Source organism: Podarcis erhardii (assembly GCF_964252035.2).
Source record: "Podarcis erhardii genome assembly, chromosome: 3".
NCBI lineage: Eukaryota > Metazoa > Chordata > Lepidosauria > Squamata > Lacertidae > Podarcis > Podarcis erhardii.
In genome coordinates this window covers 30,290,534-30,313,643 of record NC_138507.1, presented here as the reverse complement: position 1 = coordinate 30,313,643, position 23,110 = coordinate 30,290,534, and the positions used below count along the sequence as shown (strand labels likewise).

The following is a 23,110-nucleotide window of genomic DNA, read 5'->3' as shown; positions in this document are numbered from 1 at the left end:
TACCAATTTTAGTGTGCACAGAGACTTAACATTATTGCCTTCAAATTCAAGAGTAATCAAGATTTGGGAGTAGAGATGGGAAGGCCTGGGGAAAAAAACAGAAAAATGGGGGGGGGGCGAGCAGGTTTTTTTCCCTTTTTCCCCCAAACCCTTTGGGGGAAAATCTGGGGTTTTCCCCCCAATTTTTCTGGTTTCTTTTGAAAGGCTTCCCATCACTATTTGCGAGTCAAGGTTAAAGAAGCATTCAACTTCAAAGCCAAAACTGAAAATGTTTATTAACTGAGTAACCAAACCAGACAAAAGACAAATCACATTACTTAAGCTGATCAGGATGGGATCGAAAACAGCTTGCTGGATAGAGTAGCTACCACATGGACATAATTTTGGTCCTCCCTCCCATGAGTTGGTGAATTGTGAGGTATGTCCTGTTATCCCAGGGTATTCCTACTTTCATCTGTGCCACAGTGGCAGGCTCATTGTTCCAAGTCTAAGCCTCAAATGAAAGCAAGCCATTAGACTTCCACATGACCATTTTTATAAGGTGGAAGAGTCACCACCCATAACATTTAATCCGAGCAGGCAAAACCTAAAGCTGTCAGTGTTCATTGACTTATAGTGAGCTTTGGGGTAGACCCTTCATTTTTCCCCTTGGGCTAGATGCTGCCAAGTAAGAAACTCTAATTTTGTTGGACCAAGCCTACTGCACCAGCTCTGAGAATTTACAACATGAAATAGGTGTCAGAACCATGCAATGACTGTGAAGGCTCTTTCATATGTGACAATAGGATCAATGGTACTTGTCTAGATGGTCCTAACCACCCCCAGCACCCTTAATAAATACATTAGGAAGGAACAGGGATTTCTTTTCTTTATTGTTACGCCAATATCCTAGATGAGGAACCATGCCATTGTCTTCCCTCTGGCTCAGTAAGAGCAGATCTGAAACATGGGATCTGAGAAGGGGAGTTACATTACTCCTTTTGGGGGGGAAAGTTCCTACAGAAAAGATTTGACCATGTAGGAAAAACCCAAACTTTGGCTATATTCTATAACAACAGTGGCTGCCAGGGTAGGGAAGAGATACACAGTCAGACTTTGATAACTGAAAGAGCATTTAAAAAATATCTGCAGGTTTATGTAAAATCAAGGCATGTTGCCTCAGCCCTCTCCCTCCTCTCAGGAACCAAAGGAGGATGCAAAAGTTGAGGATCCAAGTCACTGCAATGATGGAAAGCCCTCTACAAGTGGAACAGATATTTGGACAATGTTGGACAAAGTTGGAGCGCCATAAACAGTGCAGGAGTTTCAATACAGAGGTTAAGCAGCAGGTGCATGTCTTTCGACCTACAGAGGATCCTACTTACAATTTCACAATTGTCATTTGTGTGCTTTAAGGCCAGCCCAAAATTAAAAAGGTAAAGGTAAAGGGACCCCTGACCATTAGGTCCAGTCGTGGCCAACTCTGGGGTTGCGGCAATCATCTCGCTTTATTGGCCGAGGAAGCTGGCGTACAGCTTCTGGGTCATGTGGCCAGCATGACTAAGTCGCTTCTGGCGAACCAGAGCAGCGCACGGAAATGCCATTTACCTTCCTGTTGGAGGTACTATTTATCTACTTGCACTTTGACGTGCTTTCGAACTGCTAGGTTGGCAGGAGCGGGGACCGAGCAACAGGAGCTCACCCCGTCGCGGGGATTCGAAATTAGCCCAAAATTAGTTTCCCGCTAATTTCCCTCTTACTTGTGCTCTTTGCCTTACAAAGGATCTGCACAATTACGGCACATGTGGTAGAGTGGAACTGCCCTCCCAATACTGGCATTGCTGCTGCTTATCTAAGGTGGGGAGGTGGGCATGTTCAGGAATGCCCCTACTGCTGCACTCACATGCCCCCAGCCTTGCCACCTTCCAACCCCAGTCCCCAACCAGGTAAGCAGTGGCGGTACCAGTGTCAAGAAGGTGGTTCTGCAGCTCTGCCCCACTGCATGGGCCCCTACTGCCTCTATGTGTTCCACTTAGTGAAAGAGGCAGATCTGAACCACTGCTAACTTCTAGAGTTTCAGGGATGGGACAGCCATTGCCTCTTTGTCTCAGTACCTCTTGGTTCAATCTGCAACCCGTTTCGCATCCAGCACTATCTAATCAAATCAAGGCTGCTTTTCTTTTTATGGGGCATGGTATCATGATCAAAACACCTTTCCCCTGTTTCCTTCCCCTCCCCACAAGCTCAGAAACTCCCCCCCCCTTTTTTTTTTTTAGTATAGTGAAAAGACAGCAGGTGCAGTAGGTTTGGGGCTGGTATAGATAGCTCCAGCCATTTCCTTCTCTATGGCCCTTCTTTCCTCTTGCAGAATCAACTTTCATCGTTCTGTTTCCAATAGCATTTCTTCTTATCCATTTCTTTTCTAAAGTTGGGGAGGGAATCATGACCAGGAGTCAAGTGAGTGGGGAGATGGTATTTAACCCTTAGGCCCTCCCCCCCCCAATCCCTCCTCCCAATTTTGGGGAAGACGAAAAGGGGACAACCCACTTGTTTTGTTTAACATCCAGCTGAAAAAAGCTCTGAGATACTTGAAAGTTTGACAAATATTTTGTGATGCTTTAGTTGGTCATACTCAAAATTAAGGTATTACCTCACTATTATTTTTGAAAAGTTTTACTGATGGACTGATTTCTATGTATTCCCACAAAAGAAACCTCAAACCCCAAACAAGAAACCACTTAATGAGGGGCGCTGTTAAATATCAGAGAACTATTAAATGCACCCTAGGTGTTGTTTTTATTTGCACAGCAAACCTGAGATGTCTTAGGATGGGCAGTGCAACAAACCATCTGTTTTTAAAAAACAATTTGATATTAACACTTCCTTTAACTAATCACCATTTCATTCAGACGCCTTCCTACCTACTAAAACATTCAGACTTTTGAAAACAACTCCAACCATCCGCTTTCAATATTATCAATAAATCAGAAAAGGTCACTATAATACATTTCTACATATTACAAAAAGTCTTTCTCTTAAAAATTATGCAAAGCAGCCAGCAGTCCTGAGGTTAGGATGGAAAGCAGTCTTTCATTATAATAAATATATAAGGCACTCTCCACTGGGATGTTCTCCTATGTATACCTGTCACGAAATGAATGCTCTTGAGCACATTCGATTCATTTCCATAGGGTTTGCACTGGAGAACATCCCAGTTAATTTTGCCTTTAGCACTCTACATAGAGCAGATCAGCAATGCTATATTTGCTAATCAGTAGCAATTTTCTAAGAATGAAACTTCCTCTTTTCTTTTTACTACGCTGGCACCCTAGGTTTACAAAAACACAGAGGAGAGAATCTACATCTACATCTCATAATTTTGAAGCTGTGCCACAAGTGTCTGGTTCCGAAACAGTTTGTATAATATATACAGCAAAAACAAAAAAGGGGGAAACAACAGAAATATTACGCAGTAGCTCCATCCTCAATATAACGGGAGTTACTTTCGCAAGTTCATTAAATTACAAAAAGGGTACTAACAAAAGTTTGGAATTATAAACATAAATTGGTCAAATAAAATATAACTTTAATACAAATATTTCAAAATTGCCTAACTTTTGTTCCTACGAAGCAGCTTCTTTTGCAAACATCTTGTAAACAGCTCAGTTCTCCTTCCCCCCCTCCCTCTTTTCTTTCACGCAACTCATTTTATTTGGTCAGAGAAAAGCCAGCTTCTTATGCCACGTGATCATTTCCCATCAAATGTGCCGTCCTGTCAGAAAGAAGAGGGGCTTGTCTTCTTTGGCGTTGGCTGTTTGGAACTCGTCTCTTAGTCGGAATTGCCATTCGTCTTCGAGTTCCAGTCGGACGACTGTTTGGCGCAGCGAGTTCCTGTCTTGGCATATGACACATAAAGTGGCACCTGTGGAAATTATCATTATTATAGGTTGTTGGTTGTTGTTGTTGTCTTTGTCATGTGTGCATCACTTTCTATATTTCCTGCTCCAAAAAAAAAAAAAAACTGTCTGCAAAGGCCTCCCGGAATGGTGTTTTATTGCAGATATATTCTGCAACAATTAATAGCGCATCAACAGTGGATTTATTCTGCTTTATTAGTCCTGTGATGCTTCCCCAGTGCTACCACATTATTGCAACCAAAGTGAGGCAAAAGAAAAACCCAGAACACGGTGAACAGCATGGATATGCACTGCATACAGGATTATGCACTGACTGGAAATGAAGCGGTATAACCGCCCCAAAACTTGTCCAGTTACAAATAGTAATGAAAACAGGATCTTGTTTTTGGCCTCCCTGATAACATCATGGGCACAAATAATCATGAGTGAGTGATGAAAAGGACATGCGGAGAGGTCCCAAGTGACTTACAATCATAGAGTGCATAACTGCAAATAAAATTGAGTTGCAACCAGGATAGCTAAGTTGGTGAGAGCGTGGTGCTGATAACACCAAGGTTGCAGGTTCAATCCCCTTATGGGACAGCTGCCTATTCCTGCATTGCAGGGGGTTGGACTAGATAATCCTCAGGGTCTTTTCCAACTCTACGATTCTATGCTTCTATGCAACAATAAGGTCAGTATAGATAGCAACATAGGCCTAAAATCTAACCTCTCAATTAAATAACAATTTAAAACAACAAGTGCCATTCAAAGGGGGAAAGCAGTCTTAAAGGGGATAGACCGCCCAGTTTTTTGCTCACAACTTCCACTGGAAACTGGCTAATGTGCCCCTCCTTCTGCCCACATCTGCCATAGGATTGGAATCACACTTTCCCCCATTTGCAAAGTAATTACTCCTATTAAATCTTCCTCCCTTTGTTGAGTAAGGCATTATGAAATTATCTTTGGAACACTCAGAGCTCTTGCTGACAACTGGAGTGAATACTTGGCCTTGTGCCATGCCCTGGCTCCTGCTAAACATTTTCCTTCTCCCCAGGGAATATCTATCCCAGCACAGAACAACCCCTTTTCCCAGGAGCTCCTCTTTCTCATAAGCATTATGTTTGGCACCGAGGATGCAAATCTGAATTCTTAATGTTTGCTGGATTTTGAATGCCAGAAAAATGTTTCTTTATGTTCAGTCACTGGTATTTCCACTTCAAAAGGTGGGGAGGTAGGTGATGGGAAAGACTTTGGCTTCAGACCTCAGAGAGCATCTGCCAGAACAGGAATTGGGCTGGATTATGGTTTCCTAAACTTGGGTCTCCAGCTGTTTTTGGATTACAGCTCCCATCATTCCTAGCTAGCAGGAGCAGTGGTCACGGATGATGCGAGTTGTAGTCCAAAACCAGCTGGAGACCCAAAGATTGGGGAACCTTGGGCTAGCTAGTTTGACCTGGTAGAAGACAGCTTTTTTATGGATCACACATACAAGTCTTCCCAACCGCAGCAAGGTTGTGAATGGGAGTGATGGTGGCACAAAATTCCGACCTGTTCATTTTATGACATCAAAATATTTTAAATAACTAAAACAAAAACAAAACTGGCATCAATATATCTACAAATGTTAGTTAGGCATGGATCAGAATGTCCCCTCCGCCCTCTTTCTCACAGCAAAGATGTCAGAAACAAGTCATAGCTTGGTGTGTCAGCAATACTTGGTTCTTACCTTTTAGAAAGTGGAATTTCTTCAAGAAGCTTGCTACCACAAAGGAATCACAGAGGTACAGCAGTAGTCCACTGAATATCATATCAGAGCAAGTCACATTCAGAGAATGAGGTCGGGAGCTGACATAGCAAACTGCAATCTGATTGCAAGGGGAACAAAGGCAGGTATTATAGTCCCCTCAGTCTAAAGCACAGCTAATTTTAGCATGATCAAACTACTGTGCCCAAAGAAACATCTGCAACCATTCATAATATGAACATTTTGAAACGCCGTGTGACTCTTTCGTAGCAAATGTATGCCATTTGGGGGTTATTGTGGTGAATAAAATAAAAATTGTTTTATTTTTCAAAAAATCATTTATGCATTTTTATGACATATACACTGGGGAAACCCAGCCAGATGGGTGGGGTATAAGTAATCATCATCATCATCATCATCATCATCCAATATCCATATATTATCCCTTTTCCTAGGACTTCCCAGTCCATCTCTCCATGGCATTCTAAGTAAACCTTGGAGCCGAAGGGGTATTGGGTTGTTCCCAACTTTGGTTTCTTCTGGGTTTTTCTTTTTCGTTGAGAGGGTTCTGAATGTCTGCTGGTGGGGGGAAGAGGAAGGGAGTACAGCAGAATAAAATAAAATCTGTTTTGCCCCATCACAACTGTAAGTGATGGCCTTTCCCAATGCCACATGGCACTGAAGCTGCAGCTCATAGCATGTGCATGAGGTTCCTCAGAGGAGCATGAAGGAACAGCTCATCCTCCTTGCACCTCCTTGGATCCTGATCCACTTTGACACATGTGCTTTTCCACTTAAATATGTGTTGGCAGGAGAACGTCCTACACACAAGAGTTTTAATTGCTGAAGCACATACTTTCACTTGGACCACTTAATAATTATGCACGGGGAGACAAAGGAAGCTGTCTATCATGCTCAACAAACAAACAAAATGCATTACCTGGGGTCCCAAATTAAGGTAGCAATCCACGGATAGCACTGGATGGCTGTAGTTCTTCAGCGAGAGAGGAAAGAAGCGATGGCTGTGATACTGGAGGTATTTTTCGAGCAGCAGCTGAGCAGGAGCAGCCAAGAAGGTGTGTTTGCTGTCGGGAGCGCATATGTACTGAGCCGGGGCAATCGAAACGGGGTTATCCGATACCTAAAAGGGACGCGCCATACAGGGGGAGTGTGACATTTAGATTAAAAACGCAAGGGAAAGCTCCCTAAAGGTTAATACAATTAATACCAGTGACAACGCTGGCAACATATGGGTGGACAGCTTATAGACTACAGACTTCCTTTGGATAAATACAATGATATTTGGAGTGAATTTACACAGAATGTATTAGGTTACTGACAATTATATGTGTATAAGGATAATGATAATATACACATCTGTATATTAATGTATGATAATGTCACTGTATTCCCCCCCCCCTTCATTCTCATTCTTTCTTTCTTTTCTCACTCTATATCTTTTTTATAAATGAAATTCTTCTAATAAAAAACAACCAAATATATGGTCCTGTTCAGGTTTTCAAGAAGAAGAAGAAGAAGAAGAAGAAGGAGAAGAAGAAGAAGAAGAAGAAGTAGTAGTAGTAGTCGTAGTTTGGATTTGATATCCCACTTTATCACTACCCAAAGGAGTCTCAAAGCAGCTAACATTCTCCTTTCCCTTCCTCCCCCACAACAAACACTCTGTGGGGTGAGTGGGGTTGAGAGACTTCAGAGAAGTGTGACTGGCCCAAGGTCACCCAGCAGCTGCATGTGGAAAAGCGGGAAAGCGAACCCAGTTCACCAGATTATGAGTCTACTGCTCTTAACCACTACACCACACTGGCTCAAGACCTCTCTCGATTAGTATAGCAAAGAAGGGAGAGTGAAGAAGACATGACTAGCTGGCCTATAGAATCATAGAACTGCAGAGCTGGAAGGGACCCCATGGGTCACCTAGTCCAACCTCCTGCTAAATCATCCATGCCCTCCACCATTTCCCTGCCACCTGGCCACAATGCTCTCCATGTATTAAGGGTGTGGGGTGGGGTGAAGCTATGCAGTGGGGAGCCTCCACTCAGGCACAGCTTTCCCCACGTGACTTAGAACCTTGTACAATCTGGCTTCACATCATTTGGATGCATATGCCCTTCTAATTAAGCATGTGTCAGCAGGAGAATGTCCTACCAAAGAGAGTTTTGACTTCAGCAGCACAGGCCCTTACTTGTGTCACTACCACTTAAGAACCATTCATAGGGAGACACAGGAAGCGGACTTGTTCTGAGTCAGACCATGCATCTGTCCAGCTCAGTATTATCCACACTCACGGGCTGGACCTCTACGGGATTTCAGACTGCGCCTACCTGGAGGTGCTGGGGACTGAACCTGGCAGCTTCTGCAAGCAGTGCTGGTGTGCTAGCATGAAGCTACCGGCCTCCCCTCTAAGAATCACTCAGGCTTTTGGGGGGGGGACCAGCCTCTTCCTGGAATGGTACAGTGGTACCTCGGGTTACATACGCTTCAGGTTACAGACTCCGCTAACCCAGAAATAGTGCTTCAGGTTAAGAACTTTGCTTCAGGATGAGAACAGAAATCGTGCTCCAGCAGCGCGGCAGCAGCAGGAGGCCCCATTAGCTAAAGTGGTGCTTCAGGTTAAGAACAGTTTCAGGTTAAGAACGGACCTCCAGAATGAATTAAGTACTTAACCTGAGGTACCACTGTATACACTTACAAAAACAACAACTTCTCAAATAATAAGCTTCTTATCAATTGCTACAGAGCATGCAACAAAGAAAAACAACGATAAAATAATGCTTAGCGTTCTTCTTCTTTGCTGTGACCTGCATAATCTGGATTCTAAATAAATACAAAGGCTCTCCCCACAGCAGACTATCATCCTCTAAAACAGCGGTTCTCAACCTGTGGGTCCCCACATGTTGTGGGACTACAACTCCCATCATCCCTGAGCTCTGGCCTTGCTAGCTAGGGGTGATGGGAGTTGTAGTTCAACAACATCTGGGGACCCACAGGTTGAGAAAGGCTGCTCTAAAACATAGAGGGCAGCATGGCAGGTGAGGAGGATGAAACAGAGCAGATAAGAGTTTGCATCCTCCCTCATCATGGGAGGTTTGGAAAGGCTGAACAGGATCTATCTGTTTCACATATTCCCAATGAAAACTGAAAACAAGCTGACATGCACAAATGAGTGACTTTGCCCGTTGCACCAACGTCTTTCCTTTCTTTCCCCCCACCGCCCCACTGTATTATAAGAACAAAACAAAAAGTGGGCGATTTCGCAGAAATTTCCGAATTCTGACCTTTGACTTAATATGAAAGGACCTTTGCCCGCCAACGGCAATTTGCTTCTTCATGACGCTGAATCGGTTGAAGCGACAGATCAGGAGGCCAGCGCTGTGGGCACGCAGGTTGAAGTCCACATCGTCACACACAAACCTGTCAGGCAGAGGGGACACAGAATGCAAGAAGCAATAGGCCTTCATTAGCTGAAGTGTTTCAAATTGCACAGAAATTGCAATGGTGGATACTGTTTTAAAAGGAAGAGTGTAAACCAAGACATCAAGGAAACTGGTTCAAGCGTGACATTTGACAGAAAAGGGGTATCAGTGCTCTGGCAGGCAGTGCCGCTGTGAGATTAAGGACCAAGCCCCACATAGATAAGCTGTTTATATATATTTTTTCTAAATTAAATAAGCCAGGTGTGATATTGAAAACTTTTGCACATGATGCCAGTGAGGGATTCAAAAAAGCTATTTTCATCAGGACCACAGCAGGAGAGGAAAAGTAAAAACTTCCTCCTCGCCACCTGCCAAGATCCTGATAATTGTCACCTCCCTTAAGAACTGCCATTTGCATTTGTTTTAACATGCAAGTTAAATGCAAAGACACATTAATCATCACATCTAGTTTGGCCCTGTTTATTTCCTTTTATTAGTTATGTTTCTCCGTTGCCTCGTGCAACAAGCCTGTAGGCGATGTGCAAAGGAAGAATTGACGGCACATCAAAAGAAGAATTAGCAATATGTCAAAATATAAACTTACGATATTAATCAAGCGAAGCAACAGAAATAAATGAATATTGACACCAACACAATCATATAAAAAATAAAAGACAACATCCACACACCAGTTAAAACTGTTCACTGTCAACTGAATACAGACTAAAAGCAAGCTATTGAGAAGATGTAGAAGCCCCTGAAGGACTGGTGAGTATGTACCTGGTGTTGAAAAGACATTAACGATAGGTGCTAGACAAGCAACCCTAGGGAAAACATTCCACAAATGTGGGGTACCATTGCAAATACCTTCTCTCTACTTCACAATGAGGGAGCACACACAGAAGGGCCTCTGTAGATGATCTGGGGTATGTGTGGGTACTTCTAAGAAAAGATGTTCCATTAAGTACTGGGGTCCCAAGCCATTTAGGGCTTGGGGGTCAAAACCACCACTTTTGATCTACAAACTGGGCCTAGAAAAGCATTAGAAGTCAGTGAAACTCTAAAACAACAGAGGGAGGTTATAGCTCCTTAAGGTAAAGGTAAAGGGACCCCTGACCATTAGGTCTAGTCGTGACTGACTCTGAGGTTGTGGCGCTCATCTCGCTTTATTGGCCGAGGGAGCCGGCGTACAGCTTCCGGGTCTTGTGGCCAGCAGGACTAAGCCGCTTCTGGCAAACCAGAGCAGCGCACGGAAATGCCGTTTACCTTCCCGCCGGAGCGGTACCTACTTATCTACTTGCACTTTGACGTGCTTTTGAACTGCTAGGTTGGCAGGAGCTGGGACCAAGCAAAAGGAAGCTCACCCGGTCGCGGGGATTCGAACCGCCGTCCTTCTGATCGGCAAGTCCTAGGCTCTGTGGTTTAACCCACAACGCCACCTGCATCCCTATAGCTCCTTAGGGACTATCAAATATAGTGTGGCTTATGCTATCAGAGACAAAATATCTACTTCATCAGCCTTGCTTCACCTGTTCTGGTTATACTGAACGTTCTGCGTTAGGTCCACGTTCAGCATGATAAAATCGTGAACATGGCAGCAAGAGAACGGCTCCTTGATCTCTGTGCTCTTGGTTTTACTTGACCACTTCCTCATCCCAATCAAGGCATAGTGGGTGACATCCGGAGTTGATTCAATGTGCTGAAGAATTTGCTTCAAGGAAATGTTCCTTTCAGTCCATGTGTATTCGCTGCAAGGGGCCAGAGAAACAGTCCAAAATCAGATCGCTGGAGGAAGCCCAGTCAATATGCCATCCCAAAGAAACCGCCCTTTACCTTTTTCTGTCACCTGAGCAATCCATTTCTACCGCATTCCACATGACACAGGAGTCGTCAGAGATGATGATGAAAGGCCAGATATCTTGGGGCTTAATGCCTAGCTCCTCCTGCCGATTTCGCTCAAGCTCCAGATTGTGGTAGGACAGTTCCTTTATTAGGAAGTGAGCAGCGCCTAAAAAGAGAGAAGCAAACCACACACTGCAACGGGAGAACTGAAATCAACATTTTATCTAGAAATCTTTTGCTGTATCACTATCTCACACCCACACACTCAACTTTGCTTTATTCTAAGGCTGACAGCAAATTCAAGTATTTTTAGACTAAAACCTGGAAGTAAGTCCTACTAAATGCAATGGGATTACTTCTGAGTAGCCATGTAAATGATGGCATTGCTTAGTGATTAAGCACCTGCCTTTTAGTTGATTCATTACTTCATTAAATTTGAATATGCGTATGTCGTTTTGACATATTGAAGGGCGAGGTAAGATTATCTTCCTCTCTGTTTTGTGCTTTGCTGGCATCTGAATATATTTTTATTTAAATAAGCTTTTGATTCTGTTGTTGCTGATTTTAATCTATTGCGTGTTACTTTCGACTCTTTGCATTCCTGCACTTTGATGCTGTTTTAGTCTGGTGTTTGTGTTTCAATGGTGGATTATTGTTTTATCCATGCTTGTTTTGATATTTCACAATCCGCTTTGATACCCTGTTTGAAAATTTCACATAGGCAGCTGGTTAGCCACTGTGAGAACAGAATACTGAACTAGGTGAGCCACTGGTCTGATCCAGCAGCCAGGCTCTTAATTCATTTTTACATTCCCCTCCAAAAAGGTGCCAGGAGGCTATTGTTTTGGTTCCATCCCACCAGGCAAGCCACTCCTATAACCAACCAAGGCTTTATTTAATTATGCAAAAAATTCTTTTTTTAAAAAAATAATATTAATTCAGATTTTTTAAAGATTACAGAAAAAACATGAGGGGAAAAGACAAAAAATACACAATACAACACAAAAGGCAGGAAAGAAAAATAAAAAAGGAAAAAAAGAAGAAAAAAACCAGAAAAATACAAAGAAAAAATGCAGTCATTAAAAAAGAAAAAAGGGAAAAAAATTAAATCCTTTACATAACAGCTTCCCTTTACTTATTTTCTTGACCTCCCCACACCTCCCATTTCTGTATTTAAGTTCAAATTTTTATTTCAGCAAGTCCTTTCAAACCTTATTTTTTAACTTAATAATTTATTTTAATATGTTATTATTTTACTTTCTCTCTTTTGTCCATTTCCTCAGTTCATTTTTACTTAATCTTCTATATCTAATCATTTTTCCTATATATCCTTCCAACCTTATTTTCATTTAATTTAGTTCATTTTAAAAACCACTTTTACTTTATCCAATCTTAACTCTCATCCAAACTTATACATCAATACTTATTCTTAAAACATTTCTCTAAGGTCGACCAAAATTCCCTTCCACGAATTTCCCAATTTCCATACCAATTACAAGACAAAAAGAAAAACAAATTATAATTATGTACCCTTTGAGTTCCCAATTTCTATTCCACCCATACCCCCTTCCCGGTTTCAGTCCCTAACATATGTCCATCAGTCTCAATATACAATCAGCCTGGAGATCTTACATCCGAGGCTCTTAATTCTCCCTCACTTCCTCTCTGCCGGTCTTTTTGATAGTCCTTAATATTGAAAACCAAATCTCGGGGAAACTCCGGCCCAACAGGATCCACATTTCTTCCAGCCAGGCCCTCATACTTAAAGGTAAAGCCTATGGGGTATTCCAAATCTTGTTTCATACTCCTTTCAAATCCAAATGTCCCCAAAGCTCCAACTTCCACCTTGATCAAATTTGTAATCCTTAGGTCTTCAGATCTCCACATAAGGAGATCTCTCCATTTTTCACTCTCCAATTCAGGCCGGACTTTCCACATCAAGTTTTTATTTCCCTTTTTTGCCTTTATTGAGGCCTGACATGATGGCAATAATTAGGCAAAAAATTCATTCCATTTAGACCTCATTACATTCACACAGCCGAGAATTTCACCATATACATACCCACTCCAGCACTGTTGAAAATACTTGGCAGAACAAGCATGATGTGATTGGGCCAGTATTTTTTATATATTGCCATTTCGTACTCTTTGACGACTAGTATGTGCAAATGGCTGGCCCCATCCATTGCATGGTAAAGGTTAAAAAGTCCATGTTCGTGACGTCCAGTTGTGGGAGTAAAAGTAGGGCTCTTTATATAATCTTGGCTCTATAAAGTTAGGAATCTGTGTTATTATGGTGGTTAATATAAGCAGCAACAACAAAAAAGCTAGGGAGAGAGGAGGGTCAACAACTAAATATATTGGCATTGTTTCATTGTAATCAACAGGTTTCCACCAATTTATACAAAGCTGAACAGCTTACCTGCTAGCTAAAAATTTCAATACGCTCATGAGAAACCAAATGAAATGAAATGAAATAAATGCCTGGATCATTTCACTTATAGCATTCTTTGTTGGATAAGCATTTCAGGAATTTTGTACTGAACACACCACTTTTGTGTCATGGAAGCGTCTGCTGGATCAAAGAGGCACAATTTGATACAACCCCAGGTTGAGATGAATGAACCGAGGTCTCAGGACACTCTGAAGAAGATTTGGTTCCCCAGCTGCCAACCCAAAGGCCAGAGAGGTGTGTGAAGGAAGCAGGGGTGGTTTGCCGTAAAGCATTCCTTGGGAGAACTGAGTGTGTTGATGGTTCCACCATCCTCTATCCTCCTTCAAGGGATAGGGACTGTACAGTTAGCTATGTCATGACACCGAGCAGAGCGAAGTAATACATTCTGAAGTGCTCTTCATAACAAAGCCCTTAAACCCTTTTAGAATTATACGACAAAACTGAACTTTGACCAATCCAGACACTATGGCTTCAACACCAAACTTGCCCCCCCCCCCGGTCTCTTTTATCCTGTCCTCCCGCTTTGCTTAATTTTCAGCCTGATGAAATATTATGGTAGACTCAAAAGTTTCCTGTTTTCTGTGACATTGCAGGTGGTCATAATAAACGGTCTTCATAAGTGGCGGTACAATGCTTAGCCATGCATGTTAATGTAATATTCCATATGCTTAAGCTTATAGATGGGTGTCTCTCCGATAAAAAACCTATTTATTTGGCAGGCAGAGGACTGGCAAACTGTACCCGAGGAAGAGGAAGTCGTCATCCCTGCTGTGAAATAAGGGGTGCCACTTTGTCCCTGCCCATCACTCCTTCTCTCCTCTACTACACCATTGCCTTCAAGGTAGATATCTCATAGAAGGGACCCTGGAGGGTCATTCTAGTCCAACCCCCTGCAATGCAGGAATATGCAGCTGTCCCATACGGAGATCAAACCTGCAACCTTGGCGTTGTCAGCACCATGCTGTAACCAACCGAGCTATCCAGCTAAAGTCAGTATAAAAAAAGAGTTTCTCTTCTTGAGACCATTGGCAAGCAGTTCTCCTGGCAGTAACATTTTACAACTTTGCATATTTTAATGATGCACATCTAAAAATATATGGGGAGCTTTGTCTCTTTGGTGAATTTAAGACATGCTCCAAAGAGCTATGCAGCTCTGCTTAAGGCCTATTTCAGTACTGGACAGTTTGCATGCTGTCTTCCTGTGCAGCAGAGATATTATACAGAAAGAAAAGCAGGGTACTTTTACCATTATCCAGAAGCAGAGCCAACCCAGGGAAGGCAATTTATATCATGGCCCCGTACGAATGCAAAATGGCTCACATTGATATTTACCTACCTTATCAGTGACAAGAGGCAATCTCATACTCTCCAGCTGTCTTCCCGGATGACTAAAGACGAAATGGTGCTCCTTGGACTTAGGGATGATGAAGTGAAGCTGAATTTCCTCTCCAAGCATGGAATAGGAAAAGGCAAAAGCGTGCAGGGTGGATTCATAAAGCTGAGGAGGGAGAATGACAGAAGCATAATTCACCTCTCCAGCTATGGCACATGTAGTAGCAAATTAAATCTTAACAGGGTCAGGGAGTGCCATTTATGTAGAGATCAGTGGCCATTTATGATGATGTATTTGGAATGCAGACTCTGAAGGAATAGCATCTGGCATTTGTGTACTAGATACTTCTGGGTTTTACTAATTCTGCCACAGTTCTACTGCACCCTTTAAAAAAATTACTAGATTATATACACAGATGCTCTAGCTCGAGGGTCAAAGGTTGGACTTTGGTTAGTTTGCCATGGTGATGAAGACAATCTATGTTTCTAACATGTTGTTGTTGTTATTGTTTAGTTGTTTAGTCGTGTCCGACTCTTCGTGACCCCATGAACCAGAGCACGCCAGGCACTCCTGTCTTCCACTGCCTCCCGCAGTTTGGTCAAAGTTTCTAACATATATCAGGTTAAAAGATATAGTACTTATATAAACTAAGGACAGGAACAAACGAAGATACAACTAAATTAACAAAATCTCTTTAGGGGTCTTTGCAGCAGACAAGAAAAATCTAGCAGCTCTTTCCGTTAATATTTTGTTCAGGTTAGCCAATAAGCAGTCAGCCAAATGCCATTCAATTGTCCTTCCTGCATATGTTAAGAGGATGGGAGTAAAATAAGGTATTTTTGTCATCTTACAGAGTTATATTCCAAAAAGAGTTAATGTTTCTATTGCTCCATTCCCACAATGGCAGAGCTATTCGTTATAGAGAGTAGCATAAAAGCATCTGTCAAGTACAGCAGAAATTAAATCTAGCCCTAAAACAGGGCAGCCAATATTTGAGATCATCCAAATAGTTGGCCTGACCCTTAGAAAAATCAGAAGACAAACCAAGATGAATGGGAGAGCAGCTGACAGAGAATAATGTACAAAAACAAAACTAAAAGGGCTCTGTCAGTCTTACCTGGTACCTGGGGTTAAAGCCCATATACTGATGACACTGCTCACAGTGATGGTAAGTGTTGTAAGCAGCGTATTTGGATAATCTCATCCGTGTTGTCTGACGACGCATATACAAGTCCTCTTGTTTTCTGCTTGCTGTACTATCTGTACAAATATATTTTAATGGTGTCAGTTAAGTGAGCACTGGCCAGCGCAAAGGAATTGCCCCATCCTTGAGTATCTTCTGAATGCAAAATTATACTGGTTGCAATCAAAAAGGAATCTGAAAAAATGTTGCTATTCTCATGGGAGTGTTGATGTGTTTACTGTAAACATTGTTCTCAATCTATCCGTCTGTCTATATGTAAATAATTTCTGTAGCCACCAACATCTTTGAAAAACATTTCTCATGCTGTTTGACATAAAGCACTGCCATATGTCACTGTAACTGACATATTTGTTTCCATTTCAGTTCAGCTTTAAAGTTAACAAACAAGGCAGTAAATGTAATGTGCTCTGAATGCTCTACGGTGCTACATGTGTGATAAGATTATTATAAATATTATAAATATATGTTATAAATATTAATATTATTTGGAAATCACAAATTATCCTGTAGGCTAACTCGGCCCTCCAGATGTTTTGGGACTACAACTCCCATGATCCCTAGCTAACAGGACCAGTGGTCAGGGATGATGGGAATTGTAGTCCCAAAACATCTGGAGGGCCGAGTTTGCCTATGCCTGCTGTAGGGAATTGAACTAGATGACTCTCAGTTCCCTTCCAATTCTATTCTTCACTAGCACCCTCTAGTGGCATTGCTAAGTCCTCCTCAGAGTGTGCTTCTTACGGCTTTATGCTGTAACTTCCCTGTCAACTTCAGATGAAGGGATGCAAACAAATAGAATAAATATGTGCATGATATGTGTGTGTGTGTGTGTGTGTGTGTGTGTGCGCGCGCGCGCACACACACACACACACACACACACAATAAGTCACAGCATTGTTGTAGTTTTAGCAAGATTATGGTCACATCCTGCCCCACACATTTAAAGTGCTCTTATACCAATGTAACAGACATGGCTCCCCCCACAAAGACTCCTGGGAAACATAGGGTGATGATGAAAGTTGTATGGTGACCCTTAACAAACTACATTTCCCGTGAAACCTTTGGGAGAATCCATGACTCTAATAGAGCGCTTTACATTGATGTAACACCAGTGCCCAAATTACAGCTCATCAGTCTCAACAGTTCACAAACCATACTTTGTGACAGTTTAAGAAAGAGACTTCCCATTGCTCCCTTCTTCTTCTTTTCAATTTCTGCCATATGCTGGGGGCTTGAGGAATCAAAAGGCAAACACTGGGAAAAGGTGGCTGTGCGCAGGGTGTACCCCTTTAAACCCTATCAGACATTATTAGACTCCAGCTCCCAATCTTTGCTGGCCATGGGTCATGCTGGTTGGGGCTGATGGGAGTTGAAATCCAAAAAATGGCTGGAGGGACTCAGCTTCCCATCCCTGTCGTATGAGTTTTAGGACTACAGCAATCAAGGCCAGATTAGAAAGCAAAACTAGCTAGAGATTAGTAGTCTCACTGAAGTCCATAATTACTTAATTCAGAATTGTACTGAATGCCCATAATCCAAACTGAGTCCCATTCCCCACACTTCTCATCAATGGAATGCAAAAAAACAACAACCAGATTCTGATCAATACATTCTAACTGGACCATTTTATGGCATGAAAGATCATTACCAAACAGGTGTCTGGTCAGAATAACTGAATAAATAACTATCCCTGACCTTCGCTGCTTGTTTTCTGGACCCTTGAACAGATAAGACTTGCATCTTCATATTTTGGATCATGGATCGTGTAGTCGAAAGGCATTTTCTTGAATGTTTCCAGATCGGGCCACGTGTCCCCTGACTGGTGATAGTACGGCTCTGATTCTTCTTTAAGATCTACAATCACAGGAAAACAAACTCATGCTATGCACACTGTTATACCCTTTTCATCATTCAAAAATGCAAACTCAAAAATAATTAACTATTCAATATAGAAGGAAGGAAGGGCAATTCTTATTGTCTTTGCCTGACTGCCAGCCTTTGGTAATGGCTGCGTTAACTGAAGACTGAAATAAATGAACATGGGGGGGGGGGGATTAAGAGCACAGCAATAAAACACTCAACTTCTCATTAACAATTACAAATTATTCATCCAAGGTTTGACATGTAGGACATACCAGCATTGATCTCCTCTTCGTCATAAACGTCTACTTCCGTCAACCGAATCAGCATTCTAGATAAAATACTGAGGAATTGCAGATAGGCACCTGTCTTTCCTATCTGTAAAGATATACATCAGAAACTTATAGAAGTAGCTTATGAAATCTAAGCACATTAAAGTATCATTTCAGGTGTCTGAAAAGTCAGTTGACCAATGCAGCTTGATTCAAAGCCCAGATATGATGACATTCCTCCTACATGAAACGGAGAGGCAAAATGCACAATGATATAATAATAAAAATAATAATAATAAATGGTGTCCCTTTTCTTGTTACCTACCTGTGGTGGTCCACTCAGTAGCAGCCTCCTTGGATGAAAGGTATCCATCCTGCCTTCATTCCTGTTGTTATAGTCCATATGGATCGGTTTGGGGACGGTCCACTGACGATAATATAGAGACTGCTCGGTGCAGGTCATCATCTTACTCATGAGCGGGCGGAAAGAACTGGCCCACATGACCGAATGGTAAGGCAAGAGGGATGATGACTTGGGAAGCCCTGTGCTGTCTGCAGAAGTAACCATGTCATGAACCAGTTTGGGCAAGTAAACGATGGGGGGCTGCTGGGATGCTTTGGTCATGGAGCACTGAGAGGCCTGCAGAACGAAAGAGCTGTGGGCAGGTGCTGAAGAGGCGGAGGGAGATGAGAAAGGAGGTGGAGGCAACGAAGTGATGGAGGCCTGAGCAGCTTTGGCTTCCAGCTTTGAGTCCCTGTCTGCTTTCGGTCTCTGCTTTTCGGAGTTATTCACGCTCTCTTCGGTGCTGCTGCTGAGTACCGGATGGGGAGACTTTCCCACCTCCCCTGCAGTTACCAAAGGAGGAGATGTTTCGCTGCAGAAAGCTGTGCCTATGGACAAAACCCATAACTTAATAAGAGTGCTCTGTTCAATCATTAGTGGCAACTGAAGGCCGTGATATCCCCCTGACCCAATATAGAACCCCAGAGATAATTATTTATCAGTGATAAATACAAGTGGAAAGGTAGATTGTGTAGTGCACCACTCCACTTGAGCCCAGAGAGTGGCTTTTCCCTTATTGCATCACAGTAAGTCTTCCTTCAGTACACAAAAGCTAAGGCGCAATTCACACAACCATGTCAAATGCAGTGAAGTGGAGATTTCTCAGGGAGAAGTGAGTGTTGCCTTTATCATGTCTGTCTGTCTGGCCCCCTTTTTTGTAGGAGTGATGGCAAAAGCCAAGCATCCACAGCATTAGCAACATGGGTTAAATCATTAGGATTTCGGTCCCCAATGTACATATTGTAAAGGAGTCATGCTGATGTCTTACTTGATGCTTTAGAAGAGACAGAGGAAGCAGCAGAATCGTGTGAGCCAGACCTTTCTCTTTTGATGGGGCTTCTCTTTTCCGAAGAGGAGCCTATTCCACAATTGTGAAGAAATGGAAGTTGTGTTTACATTTGCTGGGCATGATCCATCTAACTTAAAAATGCAAAAGACTAGAGAAGCAGAGTAGGGGCGAACAGCCTATATCCTCTTCCAGATGTTGCTGGACTCCCAACTCCCATCAGTCTTGGCCAGCACAGCTAACAGCCAGGGGTGATGGAAGCTCACAAATGTCTCCCGCCCCCTTTTCAGGTCAATGGTCCTATGGATATCCCTTTACCTTCTGTTACTGTTTCTTCATCTTCGTTATCAGTACTGCTTAGCTTCTCTGGGTCACTCTCCAGGACATCATTTGTGCCTACTGCTTTTTCCACAGGGACTTCAGAACTTACAAAATAGGCTGCCAAGCCCAGTTCTTGCTCCAGGGCTGTTCTCACCAAGCAGGAGGAATTTATCAGACGTAGGTCACAGTACCTCAAGGACCTTGGTGGGACAGATAGGAAGAGAGACAGACTGAAAGACCAGGTGAATTCCACAACATTACTACGATAATAACTGAAAGCACTTATCTGTTGTCATTTCCTGTCCATCTGGGATGTTTAGATAAAGCAGCGTGGCAAAATCCTGTTGCATTTCAATAACACCTTGACTGTTGCAATTTAGGGCACATCCACACTTTATTCTGAACCCTAGTTTATGTGTACTGCTTAATCCCCCTGGATCCAAGAGATTTCCTTGTTCCATGGTTGTTTCTTGCAAAAATCCAGTCTTTTCCACTGAATCTGATCTTATCTGGAAATCTTAACCAAGCTTCAATTCAGTGGGCAAGGATGGAATTTTGCAAGGCACAGCCGTGGAACAAGAAAGCCCTTTCCTGAAGGACATGTGTGTATTTCATATAACTATTTTCCAATTCAGACGTGTGTGTGTGTGTGTGATTACCTTGGGAGTGACTCTCCTTGGGGATCCATTCCACTAAAAATCAATATGCAAGGCAGTCCCTCCAGTTCCAAATAAGTCTGAGGCCTCCATTCGGCATCTTCAATCTTCTGCCAAATCTGCCAAAACATTTGAAACACACTGTTTTATAGTTCACTCTAGAGAAAGAGCTGCTGTACATGCGAGCTGTCATAATGTGGAGTCGTGGTTAAAAACTGTGAACCATCAAGTTCCTGGTTCAAACCTCAGCTGAGCCAAGAACATGCTGAGTGGCCCTTCATTCACTCTCTACTCCCATTCAAGTGTACGGTTAAGAGAGGAACATTTATTTATTTTTCTCTTTACTTATAATCCATCTTTTGACAAAGCCCTCCACAAAGCGGCTTACATCTTTAAAATGCCAATCCACAGATAAATTTTAAAAATATACAGTCAACAGTAATAACAAGATTCCCATGGAAGAGCATGCAGCAGGAGGAGCTCGTGCTGAAAAAGCTTGTACTGCTGGAACAATCAGAAGAGAGTGATGTTGAATTCCTCCTATGGAATTTACTTCCAAGTAAACAGGAGAGATAATGGAGAGTCAGGAGGCAACAAGCCAGCCATTGGAGTGCATCCCTTCTTGGATGCTTATATCAGAATTTGTATCAGAAATTGTGGGTTGCCATCTGATTTATTCTGAGTTATTCTGATATTAATCTGATTTTAAGCTGTATTTCAGTCGATTGCTGGATTTTATGTTTTAATGTATTATATATTTTGATGTTAGCTGCCCTGAGCCCGGTTTGGCTGGGGAGGGTGGGATATAAATTATTGTTATTGTTATTGTTACTACTACTACTACTACTACTACTACTACTACTACTACTACAACTATTACTATTAGAGGCACTGGGCAACCCTACACATGTCTACTCTGAAATAAGCCCCATCAAATGACTTTTATTTTCTCTGGTGCAGAACACATTTTGTCAATGGACACTGCTAACCAGCAGCTGTCATGGAGTGGTTGGACGCAGAGGAATGGTAGAAGGAACCAGCTGGGGAACCACCAAGGGAAGAAGGTCAGAATCCAGGGGGTGATCAACAATGAGTGATCAGAGGGAAAAGAGGGGGGAAACTGGGAGGAGGAAGTGTCAGAGGCTGAAGAGGTCACAGGGCTTAGTGAGCTGGGAGAACCTGTGGCAGAGAGAAGTCCAAAATCAGAGGCAGAAGCTAAAGCAGATGAGTGGAAGGAGGGAGGCCAAGAGGCAGAGATGAGTCAGGCTGGTGAAGAGTCATGCATGTCTCCCCCTCTTGCTGTGACAAGTTCCCCTCCTCCCTTGTCTCCCAGAACTAGAAGAGGCATGAAAAGAGCAGAGGAGAACTTGGCTGTAGACAGGCACAGTCCCTGATTGCTTGAGGAAAGCTCTGGACAGAAGGGGACTTAGATGGCTTTGAGGAGGTAGGAACTTTCAGTCTCGGCAACTGGTTTTCATGACCACTGGGAATGAGCCGCTTTGCTCATTAGGCCTGTCACTCAACCAAGTCTGTGGAGATCATATTTTTGCTAATGAAGAGTTAACTCCAACTTTGAGCTGTGTTATTACTGACCTGCAGGCTCCTGTGACAGCAGCAGTGGTGGCTAGTACATTAGAGAAAATGGAACATGGACACACCAGCCTTAGTCTGCCCTCAGCCAGCCCACACCCACCTGCCTTCTGACTTGCCACTGGTCCAGGATGTGACCCTGCCTGCACTGGCTCTGGCTCCACCTACTGCTGGTCTCCTTGCCTTCCACTCCACCAGTCCCAATGGGCACCAGCCACCACGGGCATAATCTGCACAGCTGAGGTTGGAACTCCAGCTGGAGCAGAGCTGTTCTGCTTACAGTGGTACCTCTTGTTAAGTACTTAATTTGTTCCGGAGGTCTGTCCTTAACCTGGAACTGTTCTTAACCTGAAGAACCACTTTAGCTAATGGGGCCTCCTGCTGCTGCCGTGCCGCCAGAGCACGATTTCTGTTCTCATCCTGAAGCAAAGTTCTTAACCTGAAGCACTATTTCTGGGTTAGCAGAGTCTGCAACCTGAAGCGTATGTAACCTGAAGCGTATGTAACCTGAGGTACCACTGTATTACCTTCAGCTGCTCTACGAAATGCTTCCCTATGGTGATCCCAGAGTTGGGATTGCCCAGGATGATTTCGAAATGGTCTTCGAGGGCTAGCCTTTCCCTCACGTGGTTGAGGCGCTCGTAAGCGACTGCCGCCAAAGGCATGCACGGAATCCTTAGGACTACCATCAGCCCGTGTCCGTTGGGGCACTGGCGTGAAGAATTGATGAGGTTCTGAGCGATCTCTAGAGTTTCCACTGTGGTATAGTTTTTCATCTGGGACAAGCCACACACCGCCATCATGGCTGCGGAGTAGTGCTGAACGAGCACAAAGGTCCTTATCACGGCGCTGTGCAACCTAGGAAACCTGAAACAAAACAGAAAGCAATGAGAGCCTGTGCAGATGCTTTGCTTGCAAAAAGTGATGGCCCCCTTGAGCAGCATTGTGGTGTGCATAAAGGTAAAGGTAGAGGGACCCCTGACAATTAAGTCCAGTCGCAAACGACTCTGGGGTTGCAGCGCTCATCTCGCTTTACAGGCTGAGGGAGCTGGCGTTTGTCCACTCCGCAGAGTTTTTCTGGGTCGTGTGGCCAGCATGACTAAGCCGCTTCTGGCACAACGGAACACTGGCACCAGAGCAGCGCACAGAAATGTTGTTTACCTTCCCACCAGAGC

General features: G+C 43.1%; 1 protein-coding gene across 3 annotated transcripts in view; it reads right to left on the bottom strand.

Moving 5' to 3' along the window:
* Positions 1–252: 252 nt before the first annotated feature.
* GREB1 (growth regulating estrogen receptor binding 1) overlaps positions 253–23,110 on the bottom strand; it is a 105,221-nt gene continuing 82,363 nt past the window's right edge. For 2 of the 3 annotated variants that reach the window (XM_081856680.1, XM_081856681.1), the window contains exons 18-33: positions 22,463–22,802; positions 20,349–20,464; positions 19,687–19,889; positions 19,351–19,440; positions 18,345–18,910; positions 18,023–18,125; positions 17,573–17,741; positions 15,801–15,939; positions 14,687–14,848; positions 12,958–13,162; positions 10,887–11,061; positions 10,583–10,801; positions 8,916–9,051; positions 6,563–6,763; positions 5,605–5,743; positions 253–3,901 (exon numbers count right to left, since the gene is read on the bottom strand). In XM_081856680.1, the coding sequence (XP_081712806.1) occupies positions 3,738–3,901; positions 5,605–5,743; positions 6,563–6,763; positions 8,916–9,051; positions 10,583–10,801; positions 10,887–11,061; positions 12,958–13,162; positions 14,687–14,848; positions 15,801–15,939; positions 17,573–17,741; positions 18,023–18,125; positions 18,345–18,910; positions 19,351–19,440; positions 19,687–19,889; positions 20,349–20,464; positions 22,463–22,802 (3,127 nt within the window). In that variant the 3' untranslated portion in view covers positions 253–3,737. Of the gene's footprint in view, positions 3,902–5,604; positions 5,744–6,562; positions 6,764–8,915; positions 9,052–10,582; positions 10,802–10,886; positions 11,062–12,957; positions 13,163–14,686; positions 14,849–15,800; positions 15,944–17,572; positions 17,742–18,022; positions 18,126–18,344; positions 18,911–19,350; positions 19,441–19,686; positions 19,890–20,348; positions 20,465–22,462; positions 22,803–23,110 lie in introns of all 3 variants that reach the window. The other variant, XM_081856682.1, reaches the window with a different exon arrangement.